Source organism: Geotrypetes seraphini, chromosome 2, assembly GCF_902459505.1.
Source record: "Geotrypetes seraphini chromosome 2, aGeoSer1.1, whole genome shotgun sequence".
In the NCBI taxonomy this organism is placed as follows: Eukaryota; Metazoa; Chordata; class Amphibia; order Gymnophiona; family Dermophiidae; genus Geotrypetes; species Geotrypetes seraphini.
The window spans coordinates 65,921,979-65,945,664 of NC_047085.1; the positions used below are offsets into that span (position 1 = coordinate 65,921,979).

A 23,686-nucleotide genomic window follows, 5' to 3' on the forward strand; every position below is an offset into this window, starting at 1 on the left:
GGAGGTTTCATCTGCTGTTGCTGCTGTGCTGGTCTAGCAGCTTGCCTCTGTTGTTGCCTCTGACGCCTGGGTTGTTGCTGGGCCTGAGGTAAAGGACGAGCCACAAATCTACGTTGATAGGCCGATTGCTGGCGAAAAGGCCTGGTAGGTGGGGTCTTCTTCTTTGTCTTAAGGAGAGTGTCCCATCGAGTCTCATGAGCTGAGAGTTTCTGAGTAGTGGAGTCCATGGATTCTCCAAACAGCTCATCCCCCAAACAAGGTGCATTGGCCAGTCGATCTTGATGATTGACATCGAGTTCTGAAACTCTGAGCCAGGCCAGTCGTCGCATAGCCACCGACATAGCCGTGGCCCTAGAGGTCAGCTCAAAGGTGTCATAGATTGATCTGACCATGAACTTGCGCAGTTGTAAGAGCGATGAAGAAGTTTGGCGAAAGGCGGATCTTTTACGGTCAGGAAGGTATTTCTCAAAAGATGACAAAGTCTGAATGAGATGCTTAAGGTAAAAAGAAAAATGGAAAGCATAGTTCCCTGATCTATTTGCTAGCATCGCATTTTGATACAACCTCTTGCCAAACTTATCCATGGCCTTACCTTCTCTGCCAGGAGGGACAGAAGCGTATACACTAGCCCCCGTGGATTTCTTTAAAGTAGATTCCACCAGTAAAGACTCATGGGGGAGTTGCGGCTTGTCAAAGCCTGGAATAGGTATGACCTTATATAAGGAGTCCAGTTTGCGGGGAGCTCCTGGGATGGTCAAGGGTGTCTCTAGATTTTTGTAAAATGTCTCTCTTAATATGTCATGGAGAGGCAGTTTGAGAAATTCCCTTGGAGGCTGGTCAAAGTCCAGAGCATCTAGAAATGCCTTGGATTTTTTGGATTCAGCCTCCAAGGGAATAGAGAGAGAGTCACACATCTCTTTGAGAAAAGAGGTAAAAGAGGTTGAATCAGGTTTAGAGGAGGGATCTAAACCAGAAGGATCCTCTTCCCCTGATGAACACTCTCCCTTCGAGAGGAGAGGGTCCTCCGAATCACTCCACAGATCAGGGTCCCTCACCTGAAAACTGTGGTCCCGGGAGTCCGGTGTGGAGGGTTCTAGGTGTCGAGGTTTATGCATCGACTTACCAGACCTCTGTGAAACGGTACCGGGAGATGTTAGAGGCTGTGTCGGCGCCGAGGTTTGAACAGCCTGGTGTAAGGATCTCGGTTCCGGCACTAAGACCGGAATTGATACCGAGGAAGTGGTATGCATCGGTACCGACAAAGTGGATGCCGATAAAGGAGGTTGCTCCACTGCCGGTACCGGCGGCTCAGACCGGACCGGGACTGGAAGGCTCGGTGTCAAAAGAGCAGGGAGCTGCTGTTGGAGTTGTTCTTTGAGCTGGACCTGCAGGACGGCGGCAATGCGCTCGTCCAGTGAAGGCACCGGTACCGCTTTTTTCTTCTGCGGTACCTTGGGTGCTGCTCTACACTCCGAAGAGGAACCCGATGTCGAGGAGCTAACCTCAATCGGAGCGGAGCGCTTCCGTGGGCGCCTCGAGGTCGGCAGGATTGGGCTCGCTGGCACTGAGACCGGAGGGCGCTCCAGCGGGGAAGGCTTCTTAGCCGGCTTACCTGAGGGATGCGGCATCGCGCGGTGTCGATGAAGTAGGTGCCGACTGCGTCGGGGCCGAAGCCGGAACCGGTGCCGCTGAATCCGACATCTCGGTACCAAATAATAATCGCTGTTGGATTTGGCGATTTTTTTAAAGTTCTCTTTTTAAGAGTGGTACAGTGGGTGCAGGTGGACGCTCGATGGTCAGGACCAAGACACTGTAGATACCAGTTGTGCGGGTCTGTGAGTGAAATTGGTCGAGCGCACCGCTGGCACTTCTTAAACCCGGGTTGAGGGGGCATGAAGGTAAAAACGGCTTCAGCCAAATCGAAGGCCGAGGCCTCGATGGTGGCAACAGGCCCCGCTGGGGCGAAACCGAAAAAATGAAAGAAAAACAAATTAAGTTTTTTTTTTTGTTTTTTTTTAACAAAGAAAAGAAAATAAAATGAGGGAAACAATATTTCCCAACGAGTTTACGTGAGCGGGAAGGCGAAAGAGAAAAAAGTTTTCAACAGCCGTTGAAAAGTGCGTCTTCTTAGCTCCGCGGAAACTAAGAAACTGGGGACCGCGCGCCTCCGTTGGGCAGGAAGGCACTCGCGCGTGCGCGGTGCTGCCTGCTAGAACTTTCCAAGTTCTTAGAGTGCAATCACTCTAAAATTGTCCGTACCGGGGCTCCGTCGGTGCCGTCACCCATCAGTCAAGAATATGCTGCCTGCTTGTCCTGGGATAATATAAGAATAAATGGGACGCCCATGTGGGATCCCTACGTGGGTCAGGGCAAAACATTGGCTAATCTTAAGGGGAGGGTCTATAGAGTGGGCAGACTTGATGGGCCTTGGCCCTTTTCTGCCGTCATCTTTCTATGTTTCTATACAGCCCAATCATATTTTAGTTAGGGGTTATATTATAAGAGTATATCTGAAGAGAAAAAATTAGAAAGCTTTATACCTGGTAAAATGGTGCTCATTGGTATTTGATATTTGCTAAATAAAATAAAAAATGGTCTCTCTTTATTTAACTTACCAGGTATAAGTGCAGTGCACATCTCTGACATAAGTTATTTTGGTATTACATTCTGTACATGTGTATGGTCTCTCTTAAATGACATAATAATTATGTCCAGAACATAAAAAGGTGTATTTTCTGAATGTCCTACAGAATACCTTTAAGTGCATTAGTGTTGTTTCTCTCATCTCACACAAATACTACCTTACACACAAGTATTGTGTCACATGTTATCACCTTCTGTACATAAAGTGGTTTTTCTCCTTTTTCTCTTATCTTCTCTTTTACCACTAGGGGTGTTTATTGTAACTAAAGCATTGAAGCTAAACAGTCATGATGAAATATTTTCCTTGGAAAATCACGTACTGGGAAATGTTATTCCATATAGACTTTCACCCTTTTGTGATAAAATTGGTCAGCTCTGCTCTCTTATTCTTATGATTTGGCTAACATGCTGGGTTAAGAGAAAATTTCACCAGATCGAGAAGATGATGACACGCAACCAGACATACAGTATCGTGCCATGACGCTATTATGTGGCACCGACTTGGGAATAGAAGTGAGCCTATATCCTGCCACTTCACATTAGGGCTGGTCTCTGGGGGTGGTGCACGTGAATCTTACGTGAGTGAAGGCATGTGAGTGGCATAGCAAGCCTATTGAAACTGGAGCATAGCCAGACCCTAACCAAAGCTGCTAAGAAAAAACGGGATACCAGATAACTGCAGTGATCAATGGTGAATATGAAGCTACCCTAAATGTATGTAAGCCATGAGTAAGAGCACAAATATAATATTAATAAGATTATTAATTTCCATGATTCCCGATACGTGATACTTTCAAGTAAAAGGCATAATTAGCAAGAAATATTAGAAAATGCAAACATACCAGTTGAGAATATAAGGAAGTAATTTATGAATGGAAAATTAATTTTACCTAAATGAAGAACCTGAGGTATAGTAAATACTATTGTTTCTGAAATACTGGCTGGCAAACAAACATATTTTGGCTCCAGAGTAGCAGATGTATTTAGATGGGAAGGGGAATGGGTACCAAATACTGTACATAATCATGAACTAACACTAAGACATGATCAGTTAATGTTACCTGTCGTCATTGATAACTGTGTTTTGTTTTTATGGATTTAAAACCACATCACATTCTGTACCTTTAGATAGAAAATGGTATAATTTGAAATGAAACAATGTGTCCTTTTACGGTGATGCCTTTGACATTGGAACCCCAATGAGGGTTTCCCACTTATCATGGGCAACAAATAAATGAACAAAATAAAACAAACGTGTCATTCTTTGACAATTTGTGCCAATGGACCATTCCACTGCAAGGTTATACCTTTATACAAGAAATATCACATAAAAATGTTTTTGTTGCTAGCAGTACTGTTAAACTTGTGATTCATGCTATTCAAGCTTCCTTTTTCAGTATGTGTATATCAAATGTAAATATTAATTTTTCTTTTGCCGATGTATTTTATTGCCATCTATAAAGAAAGCCATGCAAAATATAGCAATCCTAAATAAAGCAAATCAGAAATGTACTTGCATTCTATGACAGATCACATTGAAGCTACCACTGCACACCCTTGGTGGAATGCTTTTACTAGAGGGAGGACTACGGCACAAAAGGTGTTTCTTCATTCCTTAATCTATATTTGTTTAGTTATTCTTATGTTAACATTTCTTAATTGTGGGTTTACCTATTGTGTAAACAAACGGACACTCTCTCCCTTTATTCAGATGACTTTTTATTCGGAGGTACAGACTTAAGGATCCAGGGGTGGACTGTTATGCCTAGGGCCCGGGGGTAAATGAACTCAGCATACTACGTGACATGTCTCCTCAAGTCTGCTTATCTAACCTCCTTAACCTTAGTGTTACCTTGACAACATCAAAGGGATAGTGAAGACAGATGGTAAACCAGTCTCTGCAAACACCTCATTCATAACCTCAAAAGGACAGTAAAGTCTGTTTATCTGACATCCTGACCTCCTTGATCTTCAAAGGACAGTAAAGACGGATGGTAAACCAGTCTCTGTAACACCTCCTGCATAACATCAAAGTCTGCTTCTCTGACTTCCTTTTGCCTGCGTGTCTCTCAATGGGAAACCGGGCTCTGTAACACCTCCTGCATAACATCAAAGTCTGCTTCTCTGACTTCCTTTTGCCTGCGTGTCGCCCGATAGCATCAAAGGGACACCGATCTCTGCAAACACCTCCTTAACCTAGGTGTTGTCAAAACAGAGAACAAAAGAGCAAGACCAGCTGTTTATGCTTTACTAAGAACCCAGCAGCTTTTCCAGCTTTTCACCCAATATAAAAGACGGGACTTGCCTCTAACCTGAGAATCCATGACGTCTGGAGGGAGAATCCACGATGTCTAAAGGGACAGTCCTTTGGTCCACCCATCTATCAATTGCAAGGATTCCAAATTGTGAAGATGGTCGTTGTATGGGACAAGGTGATGCTATTTTATATTTAATTCTAATATATGTATAATAAAGTGTTATTGATTATGCTTTATATTGTCTGTGTGCTTTTCTGAGTGTCACTGATCATCCCATTTGACAGAAATAAGTGGCAGGACAACCAGCAATTATTACCTTTGTTAAAAATAATTGGGACAAGACACTTGAAGATCTTTTCTGTCACAGCTCCACAGCTTCCCTTAGAACTAAAAACATAAGATTAGCCTTACTGGGTCAGACCAACGGTCCATCAAGCCAAATAGCCCATTCTCACGGTGGCCAATCCAGGTCACTAGTACCTGACCAAAAACACAAGGAGTAGCAATATTCCATACTACCAATCCAGGGCAAGCAGTGGCTTCCCCCATGCCTTTCTCAATAACAGACTATGGACTTTTCCTCTAGGAACTTGTCTATACCTTTCTTAAAATCAGCTATGTTATCCGCTTTTCCCACAACCTCTGGCAACGCGTTCCAGAGCTTAACTATTATCTGAGTGAAAAAAAATTTCCTCCTATTGGTTTTAAAAGTATTTCTGTGTAACTTCATCGAGTGTCCCCTAGTCTTTGTAATTTTTGATGGTGTGAAAAATCGATCCACTTGTACCCGTTCTACTCCAATCATATCTTCCCTCAGCCATCTCTTTTCCAAGCTGAAGAGCCATAACCGTTTCAGTCTTTCCTCATACGAGAGGAGTTCCATCCTCTTTACCATCTTCGTCGCTCTTCTTTGAACCACTATATCTTTCTTTAGACAAGGAGACCAGAATTGAAAGCAATACTCCAAATGAGATCACACCATGGAGCGATAGAGGGGCATTATAACATTCTTAGTCTTGTTAACAATCCCTTTTTTAATAATTCCTAGCATCCTGCAGCGGCGGTTAAGAAAGCAAATCGAATGTTAGGAATTATCAGGAAAGGAATGGAAAACAAAGATGAAAATGTTAAAATGCCCTTGTATCACTCTCTGTTATGACTGCACCTTGAATACTGTGTGCAATTCTGTTCGCCGTATCTCAAAAAAGATATAACGGCGCTAGAAAAGGTTCAAAGAAGAGCGACTAAGATGATAAAGGGGATGGAACTCCTCTCGTATGAGGAAAGACTAAAAAGTTTAGGGCTCTTCAGCTTGGAAAAGAGACGGCTGAGGGGAGATATGATTGAAGTCTACAAAATCCTGAGAGGAGTAGAACGGGTGCAAGTGGATTGATTTTTCACTATGTCAAAAATTACAATATCTATTTCAGGTTTTTCAACACCAAACACGTCTTTAGAGGTGAATTATCTCCTAATGTTCTATCCATCCCCCTCCATTTTTTTACATTTTATTTTAACTTGATGTATTTTTTACCACCTCTTGTACCTCCCTCCCCTGTCATGTTAGTCTTGTACGATATCTGTAACTTCCCCCCCTCCTCTACATTTAATTGTTATGTGGTTGCTATTTTTACTTCTGTTTTTAAATATTTTTATTGATTATAAACTGTCTAGATCAGGGGTGCCCACACTTTTTGGACTCGCGAGCTACTTTTAAAATGACCAAGTCAAAATGATCTACCAACATTAAAATTTAAAAAAAACACAACGCACAATGTACGCATAGAATTGTTAATTATCATTCCTATTCCGGGGTTTTTTCAAAGAGGTCAAAGCAGATGACTCTATGCACTGTCACCTCAGTAACAACCATACAAAAATAGACAAATATCCACCCCCTCCCTTTTTACTAAACCACAATAGCAGTTTTTAGCGCAGGGAGCTGCGCTGAATGCCCAGCGCTGCTCTCGACGCTCATAGGCTCCCTAGGCTCATAGGCTCCACTATTGCGGTTTAGTAAAAGGGGACCATATTGTAAAATATAGACAGCAGATATAAATTCAGATACATTTTGATCACTAAATTTAAAATAAAATAATTTTTCCTACCTTGTCTGGTGATTTCATGAGTCTCTAGTTGCACTTTCTTCTTCTGACTGTGCATCCAATCTTTCTTCCCTTCTTTCAGCCTGTATGCTTCCTCTCCTCCACACCTCATTCCCTCTCCCAACTTTTTCTTCCTCTCTCCCTGACCTTTCTTTCTTTCTCTCTTCATGCCCCCTTTCTTTTTTTCTGTTTCTCTTCTTTCCTTCTGTTTCCCTGCCTGCCCTCTTTCTTTCTTTCTCCCTGCCCTTCCCCAAGCCACTGCCACTGCCGCTGCCATCAGGGAACAGGACCCAAACGCCACCAATGGATAACAGGCCCCAAAGCCGACGCCGCCCCATGCTCTCTCTGCTTCGGGCCGATCAATCTTCCTCTCCCCGACATCAATTCTGCCGTCGGAGAGGAAGTTCCGCCCAGCCAGGCAACGATTGGCTGGCCCGAACTTCCTCTCCGACGGCAGAATTGACGTCGGGGAGAGGAAGATTGATCGGCCCAATAGATCGCCAAGGCAAAGTGAGTCCTGGATGATCGACTCACTTTGCCTTGGCGAGCTACCGGTCGATCGCGATCGACCTATTGGGCACCCCTGGTCTAGATAAATTTTGATGGATGGTATATCAAAGAAATAATAAACTTGAAACTTGAAATAAAGATTAGGGTACACTCGATGAAGTTACAGGGACATACTTTTAGAACCAATAGGAGGAAATTTTTTTTCACTCAGAGAATAGTTAAGCTCTGGAACACATTGCCAGAGGTTGTAGTATGAGCGAATAGCGTAGCTGGTTTTAAGAAAGGTTTGGACAATTTCCTGGAGGAAAAGTTTATAGTTTGTTATTGAGAAAGACACGGGGGAAGCCACTGCTTGCCCTGGATCGGTAGCATGGAATGTTGCTACTCCTTGGGTTTTGGCAGGTACTAAGGACCTGGACTGGCCACCGTGAGAGCAGACTACTGGGCTTCCTGGACCATTGGTCTGACCCACTAAGGCTATTCTTATGTTCTAGAATTAGAAAAGGTACAGAGAAGGGTGATGACAATGATAAAAGGAATGGAATAACTTCCCTATGAGGAAAGGCTAAAGCAGCTAGGGCTCTTCAGCATGGAGAAGAGATGACCCAAAGGAGATATGATTGAGGTCTATAAAATACTGAGTAGAGTAGAAAGGGTAGATGTGAATCGCTTCCTTACTCTTTCCAAAAATACTAGGACTAGGAGGGTATGAGATGAAGCTACTAAGTAGATTTAAAACAAACTGGAGAAAATATTTCTTCATATAACATGAAATTAAATTCTGGAATTCATTGCCAGAGAATGTGGTGAAATCAGTTAGTTTAGCAGGGTTTAAAAAAGGTTTAGATAATCCTAAAAGAGTTGGCTTGGGGATCAGCAGAATAAAATCTGTTTTACTTGGGATCTGGGTTGGCCACTGATAGAAACATGATACTGAGCTTGATGGACCTCCGGTCTCTCCCAGTATGGCATTTCTTATGTTCTTATGTGTATTTATTTCTTTATTTTTAAAATTTCTATACCATCTAGTTCTTAGGCGGTTTACAAGTATATCCACATACATAATGCCTAAAAACAATACAATAAAAAGACAAATCATCAACATTTAAGTTCACAGTTAATCCTCAATCAGGACAAATCAGACCCTATAAAAAAGCACTAACAAACAGTTGGGATTTGAGGAGTTTTCTGAAAGTTCCTCTATCAGCACATTTTCACCCCAGCACAACAAAAGGTCATTGCACAATTTTCGACATATTTTGGATTAACATTGGCTTTTAACAAAACAGGATTTTCAGAGCGAAACAATCTGTTAGGCTGGTAAATAGTCATCTTGCTCTTAAAATACTCTGGAATTACACCATACAAAAAAACTGATGATAAATCATTGCAGTCTTATACTGTACTCTAAATGCCACTGGCAGCCAGTGCAAACTTCTGAAACTAAGGTGTAATATGAGCATATTTTGGTGTTCCTGTAATCAGTCTGACTGCAGCATTGTGCACAATTTGCAATGCCCTATACCTTGCCTTAGTCACTCCAAGATACAGGGCATTGCAATAGTCATGCCTCGATAAGACCATTGCCTGCACTACAGTGCGGCAATCAAAGGATGCCGGCATCGGCTTCACTCGATACAATAAATGTATTTGTGCAAAACATATCTGCGCAGTCTTTGCCACTTGATAATTCATTGTAAGACCTGAATCAAGTCTAACTCTTAAGATGGTTATTGATTCTCTCACTTGGAGAACTGTATCCATTATGTTTAATTCCTTTGGCCACCTATCCAGATCTACTTTTCCAATCGACATTCAATTTCTTGCTTGCTTTAGTACAGTGGTGTCCAACCTTTTGGCTTCCCTGGGCCGCATTGGCTGAAAAAAATGTTGCTGGAGCCACACAAATGCGCAAACGCTGCAGCAAGACAGAGGAGGGATCAGGCAAGACGGTAAACACCCGGGGGCAGCAGAGGAAAACACTGCACCACCCTCAACCGGGGCCGCACAGCATACTTCACGGGGCCGCATGTGGCCCTCGGGCCGCAGGTTGGACACTCCTGCTTTAGTGTGAAATGCTGAATGTAAGCAAAGAGCTAAACCCCTCCCCTTTGTTTACATTTTTGATAGTTTTGATGTATTGCCACATACAAAGCAGATCCAATGATTGCAAACTTACATCTGTTATTCCATCTTTAAAAGTTTCGCTGTAAGTACTGTCTGGAGTGCTACGTTGGTCGTCTTTGAGGTAGTCTGTATGGCTTGCAATACTTGATATATCATATTGACTTTGTTCAAAAATAACTCCACGATGCTCCTCACTTCCTCCTCTGGAGTAGTGTGCTGTAGGAGCCATAAAAACTGGTGTGAACTCTTCCGCTTTCACCACTGTAATTCCTGAAGCAGAGATGGGTGTTGAACTTTCTGACACACTAGAGCTATAGGACTCTCTTTTGGAGGATTCCAAGTGTTCTGTGTTTAAAGACAGGTTCACAGGCACAGACTTCAAAACTTGTACTCTGTTCTCTCCTCCACTCAAATTACTTGGTGTGTCATTATTTCCAAGACAATTTCTGCGGAAAATTAATAAAAAATAAATTAATAAATAACACAAGTCCAACAAATAGACATTACTATGATAAACCAATAAGCACTAGGCACTATGAGGTGAATTTTCTAACGGGGCATATATTTTAAGCAATAAAGTATTCAACTACTTTGGTGGTTATTTTGGTAATTTACAAGTGGATGGGGCCAACAAATGTATGTAAATTATCTCTTTTTAAATACTGAATGGCACAGTCTGCATTTACATTACATTACATTAGGGATTTCTATTCCGCCTGTGCCATGCGGTTCTAGGCGGATTACAATATAGAAGATATCTGGGCATGTCCAGTAGAATTACATTACAGGATAAGAGTAAGTTACAGGAACCGTAAAGAATTATGATACTTCAATTTCACGGAAGATAATACATATCACAGAAGATAATACATATCACAGAAGATAATACATATCACCATAGATAATACATATCACAGAAGATAATACATATCAACTGAAACAAGTTAAGTCAGGTGGGGTGTAAAAGAATTACAGTAATTCTAGATCACAGACAAAGAGATACTATAGGTGGGTGTTTCCAAAGGCATTGATTGGGAACTCATTGGATGGTGGTTAGAGTGATGGGAGATATTTTTTGAACAGTAGTGTTTTTATTTCTTTACGGAACTCTTTTATGTCTGTTTATATTTTTATGTCTATTTATATATTATCAGTCTGCATTTATATATTTTTATAAATTTGTATTAATTAATTTTTAGCTTCATTTGTTAATTTGGATGTAATAGGATATTATGTATTAGAAATGTTCTTTTTACTTTTCTTTCCTATTTAAATGGAGTTCATTTCATAAATTTGATTGAATTGTATTGTAAACCGCTTTGATCCTTGTTTGGCTGTATATACAGTATATAAAGATTTTAATAAACAGAAACAGAAGTATGTACTTTGAATTGCAACACATCGGCATAGACATTTACACTGGATCTAATCTGCATTGGAAGGCCATTCCAAATCACTTATGATTTTAAAGTATTCGAGGCTTGAGCGGTTGAGGCCCTCACTGTACAAATGAAGCTGAATGAGTCCAAAACAAAATTACTTTGGCTTGTCCCAAAATTAGATCAGCTACTCATGCTCATTTCATTACCTTCTGGTCCCACACTGCAGATTTAATTCTCAAGCAAAGTTTTGGCCATCATTATTGACTCCACACTTTCATTTAATGACAATCTTAAGGGGCTCATAATCAAAAGAGGGAAAACGTCCATAAGTGCCTAAGTCGGCACTTGGACGAACATTGTCAAAATACATCCAAGTGCAGATAATAAAAACGGGTTTTGGACGTATTTCTAAACGACCTAGGCCTTCATAGTGCCGCTGATAGACCATAGTTAAACGGGGCATTTCAGGAGGAGTGTCGAGGACGGGATTTGGGCAGGCTTAGACTTAGTCGTACTGCATATATAACCAAAAGTTATACTGCACAGGATCAACGGAACTTGGAGGTTGTGACTTAGACCATTTAAAACATGGTCTAAGTCACAAAAACCCACCTAAAGTGACCAGATAAGCACTGCAAACATATAATACAGACCCACACACACTACCCCAGTGATCACCCTCCCACCTCCATAAAAATATTAATCACAACTTGAAAATTGTGCCTCCAGAACCTCATCACTTGGAAGCCTGGCATAGAAAAGCCTAGTTGTGCTGCACAGAGGCGACTTAACCATCTTGGGGGTGGGTTAGGGACCCATGGAGAGGAGGACCCATGCCCATAAGCCCCTGTAATCACTGCATTGATATTGAAATATGTGCACTCCCCTATACACCCCCCAAAACCCTTTTGTACTGGCATATAAGTGGCTCCTGCAGCCATAAGGGCTATTGGGGTGGTAGATAAGTGGGTCTAGGGCAGGGATGTCAAACCTGCGGCCCGAGGACCACATGCAGCCCTGTGAAGTATTTTGTGCAGCCCCGGTCGAGGGCGATTCAGTTTTTTCCTCTGCTGCCCCCAGGTGTTTACAGTCTTGCCGGCTCCCTCCTTTGTCTTGCAGCAGCATTTGTGCGTTTGTGAGGCCCCAGAAACATTTTTTTCATCCAATGCGGCCTAGGGAAGCCAAAAGGTTGGACACCCCTGGTCTAGGAGATTCTGAAGGTGGTTCGGGAGGCTCACCATGACCTATAAGGCTCACCATGACCTATAAGCTGTAGTGAGATGATGACATGGCACCCTTTTTGTGAAGTTCACAGCAGTGCCCTGTAAGGTACACAACTATTTAGGTGCCATGTCTATGTGTTCAGTCTATCACTTTGCAGACCCCCCTCCCACGTCCAACAGGGCTTGTTCTAGGCGTTTTTGACTTGGATGAAAAGTTGGACAAAAATGTGGTATAAAGATGGACGATTTAGCGGCTTGGATGATCAGATCAGCAGGACGTACAGTTAGATGATTTTTGAAACGAAAAAAAATTTGGACGTATTATTCGAAAATGTATCCTAAGCTATTTTTTACTTTGGACGACTTGTGATTCGGACAAAAACGGACTTAAGACGTTCCTTTTGATTATGCCCCTCCACTTCTCTGGTTTAAAAAAATGTTTTTTTAGTCTCCACATGTTGAGAAAAGTGAGATCCTGCTTCCAATAACAACATTTTGCTGTCCTTGTACAATCAATCATTCTTTCCAGGCTGGACTATTGTAACTCCATCTATTTAAGTCTAACCAAGAAAAGTCTTCAAAGACTTCAGCAGATCCAGAATACTGTGGCTAGGTTGATCTTCGCAAAAAGTAAATTTGATCATGTTTCCCAACTTCTGTCAAAACTTCACTGTCTTCCAGTAATTTCTAGGATTCACTTTAAATGTGCCTGCCTAACATTCAAGATCTTGCATGGCATTCTTCCTCCTCTAATTCCACTATCTTGGAATTCTAAGAGATCTGACACTACCAGATCCACCCAAAAACTTAAACTATCTTTCCCTTCGTTAAAAGGCGTTATCTATGCTAGAAAATTAGAGAAAACTCTTTTCTTCAAAATCACTGAGCTTTGGAATAACCTTCCTGCCCTGCTGCGGAATCTGGGCTCCTTCCAATTATTCCCAAAGTATCTGAAAACTTGGCTATTCTCAAAAATGTAAATCTCGCTACCCTCTTTATAATCACTAATTCTCATTATGTTTTTCCTTCCTTATATTAAAGTTCCTGTAAACCGTGCCGAGCTCTATCTTTATGGAGAGGATGCGGTATATAAACTTAAGGCTTAGTTTAGTTTTAGTTTAGCTTCCAGGAATAGGGCAGGGACAGGGACAGGGACAGAGCTCAAGAAATCCTGCAGGGACGGGAAAATTTCTCCCGGTGTCATTATCTATGTGTAAACCACATTGTTGCTTTTATATTAAGTTTGTCTCTTGAGTTTGGTTTTTTCCCAGTGTGATAGAAAATGTTTATTTTTTTAAACAGCTCGGTCCTGGGTCCACTCTTTTTCAACATATTCATAGGGGTTCTGACTCAAGGGCTTCAAGGTAAAATAACACTATTCGCCGATGACGCCAAACTATGTAATATAGTAAGTGAATGTAGTTTACAGAATTATATGGCGCAGGATCTGCTTACATTGAAAAGTTGGTCCTCAACCTGGCAGCTAGGCTTCAATGCTAAGAAATGTAAGGTCATGAACCTCGGAAGCGGAAATCCATGCAGGACGTACTTCTTGAACGGAGAAACTTTAACTAGGACTTCAGCAGAATGAGATTTAGGAGTAATCATCAGTGCAGACATGAAAACTGCCAATCAAGTGGAGAAGGCTTCATCTAAGGCAAGGCAGATATTGGGTTGTATCAATAGAAGTTTCGTCAGCCGAAAGCCTGAAGTCATAATGCCGTTGTACAGGGCCATGGTGAGACCTCATCTGGAGTACTGTGTGCAATTCTGGAGGCCACATTACAGTAAAGATGTGCGCAGAATTGAATCGGTTCAGCGGACGGCCACCAGGATGATCTCGGGGCTCAAGGGTCTCTCGTATGAAGAGAGACTGAACAAATTGCAGCGCTACACTCTCGAGGAACTTAGGGAGAGGGGAGACATGATCGAAACATTTAAGTACCTCACAGGACATGTCGAAGTGGAAGATGATATTTTCTTTCTCAAGGGACCCTCGGCCACAAGAGGGCACCCGCTCAAACTCAGGGACGGAAAATTTCATGGTGACACCAGAAAGTATTTCTTCACAGAGAGAGTGGTTGATCATTGGAACAAGCTTCCAGTGCAGGTGATCGAGGCAGACAGTGTGCCAGACTTTAAGAATAAATGGGATACCCATGTGGGATCCCTATGAGGGTCAAGATAAGAAAATTGGTTCATTAGGGCATAGACAGGGGGTAGGTAAGCAGAGTGGGCAGACTTGATGGGCTGCAGCCCTTTTCTGCCGTCATCTTCTATGTTTCTATTTATTTCAGTCTGATTGATGTACATGTACATTGAGATTGATTTTTATTTTTTATATTTTATTTTAATATCCAGACATTATTTAATTCTTGTTTTAGACAGGAGGGGACGACCACACAGCAAACAATGGTGATAACACAGGAGCAGTAAAGGATACCGTAATTGAAACTATAGGGACGGCCAAGAGTAGAAGGTCCAAAAAGGTAACACGAAGGGAACTTAGATGTATGTATACGAATGCTAGAAGTCTAGGTAACAAAATGGGGGAACTAGAGACAATAGCAAGACAAGACATATTGGATATCATTGGCATAACAGAAACATGGTGGAATGAAGAAAACAAATGGGACACAGTACTACAGGGATACAAACTGTATAGAAGAGATCGTGTAGGACAGAAAGGTGGAGGTATTGCTCTATATGTTAAGGAGGGAATAGATTCTGTTGAATTGGTTACAACAGAAATGAAAGAGAAGCTTGAGTCACTCTGGATCAAAATTCCTGGTCAATATGGCGCAGATACGAAAATTGGCCTTTACTATCGTCCCCCAGGACAGGCGGAGGAAACTGACTCAGAAATGATGGAGGAAATCAAACAAGAATGCAAGACAGGCAATGTAATTATATTGGGAGACTTCAATTTCCCAGGGATAGACTGGAAACTAGCAACCTCCAACTGCGGCAAGGAGGCCAAGTTCCTGGAGGTGCTAGGGGATTGCTTCCTGGAACAAATGGTAAAAGAGCCGACAAGAGGCGACGCCACCTTGGACTTGGTCCTAAATGGCCTCACGGGACCGATAACAGAAGTGGAAGTCATGGTTCCACTGGGAACGAGTGATCACAATGTAATCAACTTTAAACTTGACATCGGGAAAGGGAAACATGCCAAAACCTTAACCACCACCTTAAACTTTAAAAAGGGTAAATACGATCGCATGAGAGCCATGGTAGAAAAACGACTCGAGAAGATGATGGACAAACTTGAAACGGTAGATCAGGCATGGTCCCTACTGAAAAATACTATCACAGAAGCACAAGATCTCTACATTCCGAGGATTTCCAAAGATCGGAGAACAAAGAGCAAAAGAGAACCGGCATGGCTTACCATACAGGTGAAGGAAGCCATAAAAGAAAAGAAGGACTCTTTCAAAAAATGGAAATGCATAAAGACAACCGAAGCCTGGAACAAACATAAAGATGATCAGAAGAAATGTCACAAGGCGGTGAGGGATGCCAAACAGGAATATGAGGAAAAAATAGCCCAGGAGGCCAAAAATTTCAAGCCCTTCTTTAGATACGTGAAAGGGAAAAAACCTGCAAAAGAGGCAGTGGGACCCCTGGACAACGAGGGACGAAAAGGGTACATCAAGGAAGATAAACAAATCGCAGACAAACTAAATTCCTTCTTTGCGTCCGTCTTTACGAAGAAGGACACCTCAACAATACCTGAAGCGGAGAAAGTGTTTGCAGGAGAAATAGAAGACAGCCTCACCACAGTTGAAGTGGACTTAGACCAGATATACTATCAGATCGACAAACTTAAAAGTGACAAATCCCCTGGACCGGATGGAATTCACCCGAGAGTCTTAAAGGAATTGAAGGTTGAAATCGGAGAGTTATTGCAAAAACTTGCAAACCTGACAATCAGAACTGGACAGATACCGGATGACTGGAGGATAGCAAACGTCACGCCAATTTTCAAAAAAGGATCGAGAGGGGAACCGGGCAACTATAGGCCTGTGAGTCTTACGTCTGTCCCCGGCAAGATGGTTGAAGCACTGATCAAGGATAGCATAGTCCGGCACTTGGACGCACACGACTTGATGAAACCCAGTCAACATGGATTCAGGAAAGGGAAATCATGTTTGACGAATTTACTCCAATTTTTTGAGACCGTGAACGAGCAAATTGATAGTGGGAAGCCGGTGGACATAATATACTTGGACTTCCAGAAAGCGTTCGACAAAGTTCCACACGAAAGACTTCTCAGGAAACTACAAAGCCATGGCATAGAGGGAGATATACAAAGATGGATAGGCAAATGGCTGGAAAACCGAAAGCAGAGAGTGGGCATAAATGGGAAGTTCTCCGACTGGGAGAAAGTGACTAGTGGTGTACCCCAGGGCTCGGTACTTGGGCCGATCCTTTTTAATATTTATATCAATGACCTGGAGGAAGGAACATCCAGTGAGATCATCAAGTTTGCAGACGATACAAAACTATGCCGGGCAATCAGAACGCAGGAGGATAGAGAGGAACTCCAGAGCGACTTGTGTAGGTTAGAAACATGGGCGGAGAAATGGCAGATGAAGTTCAATGTGGAGAAATGCAAGGTTATGCATTTAGGCAATAAGAATAAGGAATACGAGTATACAATGTCAGGTGCAACTCTGGGGAAGAGTGAACAAGAAAAGGACCTGGGTGTACTGATAGATAGGACCCTGAAGCCGTCGGCACAATGTGCGGCAGCGGCAAAGAAGGCAAATAGAATGTTGGGCATGATAAAGAAAGGAATCTCGAGTAGATCGGAGAAAGTTATAATGCCGCTTTATAGGGCAATGGTCAGACCACACTTGGAATACTGCGTCCAACATTGGTCTCCCTACCTAAAGAAGGATATAAAACTGCTGGAGAGGGTGCAGAGACGAGCAACAAAACTGGTGAAGGGTATGGAGAAACTGGAATACGAGGATAGACTTATAACATTAGGATTGTTCTCCCTTGAGAAAAGGAGACTGCGTGGGGATATGATCGAGACCTTCAAAATACTGAAAGGAATCGACAAAATAGAGCAGAGAAGATTATTTACATTGTCCAATTTGACACGGACTAGAGGACATGTAATGAAGCTAAGGGGGGACAGGTTCAGGACTAATGTCAGGAAGTTCTGCTTCACTCAGAGAGTGGTTGACACCTGGAATGCCCTCCCAGGGGAGATTATTGCGGAATCTACCGTCCTAGGCTTCAAGAGCAAACTAGATGCATATCTCCTTAAGAGAGGCATATAAAGATATGGTGGACTATAAATTATGCCAGGTGTACACCTGGCAGGGCCTCCGCGTGTGCGGATCGCCGGACTTGATGGACCAAAGGTCTGATCCGGAGATGGCAGTTCTTATGTTCTTATGTTCTTGTTTATAAATGTGTTTACTCTAAATGCTTGTTTATTTGTTTGTAGACTTCTGAGGAAGGTATTGGTGTAGTACCGAACCACAGTGTTGAGTCTGTCAACTGAGATTTTCCTGTTAATAAAAATCCCATAAGGAAGCATCTTGTTCTCTCTCACTTCTTTTTGGTTCTGATTTGCATTGCCGTGGGGACCTTGTCTCGCTTTTCCTGTGGTGCCCTGTTACTATATGACTCCCACCGTCATGACCATTTGCGCAATAACTAGAATAGTGGGGTCTATTAAAATAGTGGGGAAAACCTCCATGATATTGCAAATTAAGGTTCATGGAGCCAAAATTTCAACATTTGCTCTGACTGAGTTAAAGACAAAATGGTTGTCTTTCTTTCCAAAGTACAGGCTGGGAACTAGAGAAGCCTAGCAGAAGTCCAAAGCACATTCATAAGGATAATAAATCTGCTGCTAAGACCAAGGGGGTACCACATAATAGGACAGGACTTTTATTTGCAAACAGAAATAAACTGTTGTACTAGCAAGGGCCAATTGGGACTGACTCCTGGAGAGTCAATAAACAGGAAGCTATGGCTGCAGAGGTTGACTGATAGTTCATATGGTGTGCTGAATACGTATGCTGAAAACTGGGTATGGATTGCTCAGGTCAAATATTTTGGTTCATTTATAGTTTGTTTGGCCTTTTTCCTGGTCTTCAGACATCTTTCTAAGCTCCTGTTCAAGACCCCTTCTTCCTTATTACGTACTCCCTTTTAATCAGTTTATGAATGATGATTTATAAGCCACCTGTGAATGCGTGGCTCTAAGCAATATTAGGTTTCTTCACTTCAAAGCCACAGAGGCTATAATAGTGTCCCTTTAGGATTACCTTTCCTATAGGAACAGGTTGTTTTGATTGCAGCTTATCTCATAAAATATTTTCACAGTGACTGAACAAATAAAAAGACTTTTATATGGCTAATCATTGATCTGCACTGAATGTAAAACTCTGGTCACAAAAATCTCTATACAAATCCTGATGTATATGCACAGTGTGTGCATAACTTCCTTCTGCAAGCAGGATGGCGTAACCTGACTCTCCTCTGTTTGGAGAGTGATGAGAGAATTGTTTGTTTGTGGAAAATCCCCAGAAGCATGCCAGTCAGTCTTGGAGTGTTAGAGAATGGGCTGAGTGCATAGGAAGCTCAGGCTTGCTTCTTGCTTCCAGTTTTGTTTCATTTCAATTTTTTATTTAACTACAGTGGATAGATTATTCCCCTCAGAATAAAAGTCATTAACTCATATCAGATGATGTAGGTGGCCTTTACATGGAGTATTTTTAAGGATTTCTAGAATGTGCTCGAGAACAAAAGCAGATAATCATCAACACTCTTATTTATTCCATGCTTTTCCAACCATGTAAAACTCTCCATGGGGGTTGATTTCTGATAGCTTGAAAGGAGCTGTTTGTGAACAGTGGATTTAAAACCAGCAGTTGTGGGCTCAAATGGATATGGGGATATGAACTGAGCAGAGCTGAATCAGAATAAGGAAGTAGAAATCTGCTCCCCAAGAGTTCAAAGAAGGGAGAAAATAGTGGGGAGTCAAGCCCAAGGAGTTGGAAATTGGTTCTAAAAAGTATGGAATCTATGAGTTCACATTGTATAGAATTATATTTGTGCATTATACTCATTTGGGAGGTAGGTCTCTAGATGGGAACACTGTTACTGGCTGACATAGAGCTCTCTTTTGAAAGCTGGTATGCTATGTACTAACATAGATATATCACTATGGGACTCTTGAAGAAATGGATGAGCAGTCCTTGGGAACAGAGAGCTCAGGGCAGACCACCAGCAGCCCTTGGGAGCTGGGCTCAAGCCAAGCAGCCTTTGGGAGCAACTCAAGGTAGAAGAAAAGGGCCTATGGAGGCACTATCGGAGCCTGAGGGCTGAGAAGTGCAGAGGCAGCCCTCTAGAGGAAGCCCTGTTACTACTGGTTGCTGAGCCCTGTTGAGAACTGGTAACTAAGGCCCCAGCAGGGAGCTACCCCAGAGACTTCTCTTGAAGGAAGAAAAGGCTACTTGAGTGAGGATTGGCACTAGTAGCCTAACTTAGGTGCCAGGCCGCTGAGGTGTGATCGGCACCAACGGTACAACAAGGCTCCCTGGAGATTAGAGGCATAACTGGAGTGTTCTTGGGAGGGCCGGGACCCTCAGAGCTAAGGGATATCTACCAGGAGGCTGCCCAGGAGCAGGCCCACCAGTTGTGAAGGACAGCACCCACCTACCCTAAGAGCTTCCATGGATTGGGTGAGAACTTGGGAACTGGGCAAGAGTGAACTGGAAAGGGAAGGAAGGCATATAGGTACATAGTCACGACCAACTAGTGACTAAGCTCAGAAGCTTGGAAGGAGCCTGCAACCACATTGTTGGCAATCAGAACTAAAAGTGGCTAAAAGATTTTTGGAAATGTTGAATTTGAACTGAGAGTTAAAGATTCAAGAGACTATAAACCAAGGGTTTGAATATCTGAATAATTGAATTAACTGCGCAAGTACTGGTTTAAATGTGGAAGTACCGGAATTGTTGAAAGCTACTCTTGACAATTGGGGGGGGAGGGTTGGATGGGTCGCTGCAATTGTCGGGGGGGGGGGGGCGAATTAATGAATAGGGTGATTAGTCAGTGACAATCTTTTGTGAAGATGTCAAACTTTAGACACACTATATAGAATTTGCAAATACGTGCTATGTTAATTATTTGCAGGTCTTGTACCCTTAATGGCAACATTAGTGAATAACTTGCAAAAAGAAAATAAATAAAAAGCCCTGAAAAGTGCACAGGAAAGTCCTGCGGTAGAAAGCATTAAGTCCAGATTTCAGTGCACTTTATCATAGCAATAATAAAATAACCTATAACATAATTGATACCATAACTATTAGCAAAATCAAAAGAAGTATAAGATCACATGAACATTTATTCAGTGACTGTACTATTATCAAGGCTCCCAAAGAATCAAATGTTAACAAAATATAAATGTGTCAATATTCCATTGGTGGTGATGACCATTTTTTTTTGTAAATCTTTATTGATTTTTAAACTTTGATAGTGCAATACAAATGGTAAATCATACAAACTGCATAAAAACACACGATTAACTATACAATTTTTACATGAAACAATCATTTTCTCCCCTTTGTATCTTAATTATTAAAACAATAATACATATGATATGATTTCAATATTATAATGAAATAATTTAACCCCTCAAAATATGTTTCCCTCCCCCCACCCTTCCACCCTCCCTGGATGACCATTAAAAAAAAAAAAAAATGCTGACACTGCTGGTTAGATTAGACCTGGAAATTCAATGCTGGATATAACTGTTCAGCTTAAACTGCTGTAGCTCCATCTTAGCCCAAATAAAACATTTTTTTAAAAATCAGGGGGTGACATGTAAAAATTATCGAACACAACAGATGATTGGGATAAATAAATATCCAGGCAAAGCCGGGTAATCAGCTAGTTAGAAATAAAAGGAGGCAAGTGCATTTTTGTAATAAATTTATTTTATCACAGTTTGCTATTACATAAAAAATGGAAAAATTCTAAATATTAATTGATCTCTGTCATTCTGACTCTGTAATCCTGTAAGCTGGAAAGAAAATGAGACTCGACTATTGCTCTGAACAAATTCCTGTTTCTTAACATCACTGTTTAATTTTGGATTCCATACCTCTTATCCTGATCTTCTTGAATGTCAGCCAGTTTATTAACAGACAGCAGCCTTTTCTCTCGTGGGACCTGAAAAGAGTAATATGTATCAGAACAGGCAGTCCCCAGGTTAAGAATAAGTTCCATTTTTTAAACCGTTCTTAAGTTGGATTTGTATGTAACTCAGATCCTGTACATTATACAGTCTATAAAAACATTAAAGAAACAGTCCTTAAACAAAGTACTGTAGTTTAAATAGAAAGAAAAGATAGGAGGTTTACACTTACTTTTGTTCTTCATCTGTCCCACTGTTCCCTCTCCACCACCACATCCAACATTTCTCCCTCTCATCTCTCTCTTCCCTATGCATCTGTACCTCATGCCTTTTCCACCACTCTGTCTAATATTTATTTCTCCCTCCCTATGCTCAAGTCACCTCTCTCTTCATTTCGCCATATGCACTCTCTCTTTCCTTCCCACTCAGACACCCATGCTCAACAATTCTCTCTATTCCCTCCCCACCTCAACATCTCTTTCCCTCACTCCCTCCATTGTTCCATCCTATCTCCCAAGTTCATGCTCCCCTCCCTCACTCCATTCTGTGTCCCATGTTCATGTTTCCTCCCTCCTTTCTCCTTCCTGCCATCCTTTATCCGAAGTTTGTGCTCCCTCCCTTCCTGTGCCAACCCTGCTTCTCCCTTCCTGTGCCAACACACCCCTTCTTCCTCCCTAGCTGTCCAAACGCACCCCTCGTCATCTTTTGTTTCATTCTGCGTCCCAAATTTGTGCCTCCCACAGGTGTTTATCTCTTCTGGCTGGCTCCCTCCTCCCAGTGACACTTCTCTTTACAAAGTCGTGGTCACTGGTTCCTGCACAAGGATCACGGCTGACACGGAAGCCTTCTCTCTGACATGAGGGAAGACTTCCAGGTCAGCTTCGAACCTTGTGCTGGAACTAGCAAAAAGAACTATCATAAAGAACAAAATGACAGAACATATACATAAGCATGGATTAATGAGACAAAGCCAACATGAATTTAGTCAAGGGAAATCTTGCCTCACTAATCTACAAGTACTGCATTTCTCTGAAGGGGTGAATGAATATGTGGATAAAGGTGAGATGGTTGATACTGTGTATTTATTATCAAAAAGAATTTGACAAAATACCACATGAAAGGCTTCTGAGGAAATTATAAGGTCATGGGATAGGAAGTAATGTCCTATTATGGCTTAAGAACTGGTTGAAAGATAAAGGGTAAACAGGGGAGTTCCCCAGGGGTCTGTGCTGGGACCGCAGCTTTTTATCATATTTACAGATGGGAATAACTAGTGAGATAATTAAATTTGCTGATGACACAAAGTTGTTCAAAGTTATTATGAGTAAGTCGCAAGAAGATTGTGAAAAATTGCAAGAGAACTTTGTGAGACTGAGAGAGTGGGCATCAAAATGGCAGATGATGTTTAATGTGAACAACTGCAAAGTGATGCATTTGGGAAAGAGGAACACGAAGTATAGCAACATGATGCAGGGTTCAATGTTAGGAATAACCACCCAGAAAAAGGATCTAAGGGGTCATCATTGAAGCCCTAAGCTCAGTATGCAGCGACTGCTAAGAAAGAACATAAGAACATAAGAATTGCCGCTCCTTTAGCTCCAGATAAAAACTGGTTACTTAAACTTTTCTTTAAAAACAAACAAAAGAAATTTCTTGGATTTAAAATACAAATGTTTCCAGATCTGGCATGAGACACACAAAAACGTAGATGTGAATTTCTGATTATGAAACCGGGTGTTATTGCTCTTGGGGCGACTTTTTTTCTTCGTCACCCATGTAAATGTGTGATACAATATCAAATGCAAAAATGTTTTTTTTGACCCTAGCCAACTGACAACCTTCTTGTCTGAGGCCCGACTGAAAGCAGGGACAACATGAGTGCTTATTGAAGTTTGATATACTTCCTTAACTAATGGATTTTCCTTATTTCTTTTGTTCCCTTATTTGTGTTATTAATTGCTCGCTGATTCTAATCCTTGGATTCTGTTTTGAGGACTTGAGTTAAAGTTAAGCTATTATATTTCTTTACATTGCTTAATTTTTATTATTAGGAAAGTATTTTTCCTTTTCTGTTTAACTTTATCTTTCTGTACAAGTGGATACTTGATATGTTATGAAAACCTGATAAATAAATAAATTTAAAAATAGAATTGCTGCTCTTGGGTCAGACCAGTGGTCCATCGTACCCAGCAGTCCGCTCACGCGGCGGCCCTTAGGTCAAAGACCAGTGCCCTAACTGAGACTAGCCTTACCTCAGCAGGAATTTGTT

The 23,686-nt window shown here is 41.8% G+C and overlaps 1 protein-coding gene across 7 annotated transcripts in view; it reads right to left on the bottom strand.

The window, feature by feature from the left end:
- The window catches only part of GRHL2 (grainyhead like transcription factor 2), a 279,232-nt gene that overhangs the window by 176,148 nt on the left and 79,398 nt on the right, over positions 1 to 23,686 (bottom strand). For all 7 annotated transcript variants that reach the window (XR_004538279.1, XR_004538280.1, XM_033933112.1 and 4 more), the window contains exons 3-4: positions 21,385 to 21,452; positions 9,696 to 10,089 (exon numbers count right to left, since the gene is read on the bottom strand). Coding sequence is in view for 5 of the 7 variants with exons in the window: in XM_033933112.1 (XP_033789003.1) it covers positions 9,696 to 10,089; positions 21,385 to 21,452 (462 nt within the window). In the remaining 2 variants the exon portion in view is untranslated. The remainder of the gene's footprint in view (positions 1 to 9,695; positions 10,090 to 21,384; positions 21,453 to 23,686) is intronic.